The 1,813-nt window shown below is 35.0% G+C and overlaps 1 protein-coding gene across 1 annotated transcript in view; it reads left to right on the top strand.

Annotated features, from left to right (window-relative positions):
- The first annotated feature begins 472 nt into the window (after positions 1–472).
- The window catches only part of LOC112517359, a 2,818-nt gene continuing 1,477 nt past the window's right edge, over positions 473–1,813 (top strand). The window contains exons 1-3 of the mRNA XM_025124760.1: positions 473–720; positions 911–1,092; positions 1,593–1,645. Of these exons, the coding sequence (XP_024980528.1) occupies positions 547–720; positions 911–1,092; positions 1,593–1,645 (409 nt within the window). The 5' untranslated portion in view covers positions 473–546. The remainder of the gene's footprint in view (positions 721–910; positions 1,093–1,592; positions 1,646–1,813) is intronic.

Raw genomic sequence — 1,813 nt, 5'->3', positions numbered from 1 at the left:
GTAGAATTTGTTTCTGAATATGGGTTTCATATTAATTTTTTGTTTGAAGGTGGCCGGAAAAGGTGGGTCGGTGTACGGAATTTGTATATATTTTAAGAGACTTGGACATACCATGTTAAAGGGGTGTTTGGGATTTTGCTTATTTAAAACAATTTATGTTTTTGACAAAAGTGTTTATTAACTTATTTAAAGTTAGTAAGGTTTAACTTCTTTAAAAACTTTTTTATTATTTGATCCAAACACTCAAAAATGTTTATTATTGGTGTCAAACCGAAATAAATTAATAAGTTTATTTTATAAGTAATCTCAAACATCCTCTAACCTAATCTATGGTTTAGTGTTGAAAATGTTGTGTATTCTCTCAAAATGGAAAAGGTGTATTTGGGTTTTTATGAAATTTTTCCTTAAAAAGAATTTATCATTATAACATCTGCAAAATTGGTTGGTTTGTTTCGAAATTTATTCACAGGAATTTTCTTATGGGGCTTCTAAAACCCTGAATAAAAGGATTCAAAGATAAAATCGGAGGTGGGAAATTTCACAGCAATGGCTTCAGCTACCGACGGCGGCGGTGCCGGCGACGGCAGTGGTGGAGGCAATGTAAATTTGTCTCCTCTTCTGCGTACGTTAGCCAAAGGGGCAGCTGTAACCCTAGGTGGGATCTTCTCCATCACCATGATCTCCTCCACTGCAATTACATTATTCACACAGCACAAAAAGGTAAACAACATCTTCTCTTTTCAAGATTTGTTCATTTTAAGGGGTGTTGGGATTGCTTATTTGAAACAACTTATATCAACTTATTAGAAGTCTAAGTCAGAAGGGTTTAACTTCTTCCAAAATCAAAAAACTCTGTATAAGTTGTTTATCCAAACACTCAAAAGTGATTAATTTTAAGATATGAGTGCAGGATAAAATTGGATCATCATCATCATCTATGAAGAAAAAGAATGCAAGATCATGTGATGTATGCAGAGAGAAAGGGTTTTACATTTGTAAATTGTGCAATGGAAATGGTACAATTGAGTGGTCTCCATTGTATGATCCTCTCTTCATAAATCCATGTCTTTGCCCTACTTGTGATGGACACAGGTCAGTTCAATTTTCTCTTTGATGGTTCTTTCCCGACTGAACGTGACTCGTTAGAGTCACAGGTAGGTTGGTGAAAGAATCGTGGAATGTTTTAGCATTTTAATTTGACGTGGGTAGTTTAGTAATTTACCAAACTTGTTCCAGTATTGCCATATGCACCCTATGTAAATTAGAATCATTGGAATTGTAAAAAGCAACTCTTGGTGTTGATATGTGTGAGGAGGATAGTAACATGTAGGGGTGTATTAAACTTACCCCGGTAAAGAAATGCACCTTATCCCATTCAGTCATGTCTAGTCTCGGACTGATTGTCCCACCAGATATGGGACAACAAGTTCGTTTGATAGATACACGTTGGAGATGTAGGAACTAAAACAACTACGATAAACTTTGATTTGGAATGAACTATGTTCGACCGTCTGAAATCATGGTATCTATAAAAAGGAGAAAATGGTTAATGATAGTTGAATTTAACAGTGAAATCGTGATATTGATTGTAGGATTCAACGATGTCTTAATTGTTTGGGGAGTGGATACATTCAACAAGCCAAAGGTATGAAAATTTGTATCTTTTGTGTTTTGTATATAATACTATCTTGTTCCCATGTTTAAAGTTCGTTTTTTTGTGCACTGTAGTTTGTATACATCCTACCCCTCAAATTGTTCCTATGCTTGAAGTTCGTTTTTTTGTGCACTAAAGTCTGTATACATCCTACCCCTC

The sequence above is a fragment of the Cynara cardunculus genome, assembly GCF_001531365.2.
Source record: "Cynara cardunculus var. scolymus isolate 2C chromosome LG 8, CcrdV1, whole genome shotgun sequence".
In the NCBI taxonomy this organism is placed as follows: domain Eukaryota; kingdom Viridiplantae; phylum Streptophyta; class Magnoliopsida; order Asterales; family Asteraceae; genus Cynara; species Cynara cardunculus.
Note: the sequence above shows the minus strand (reverse complement) of the source record. Positions and strands in the feature narration are given on the sequence as shown.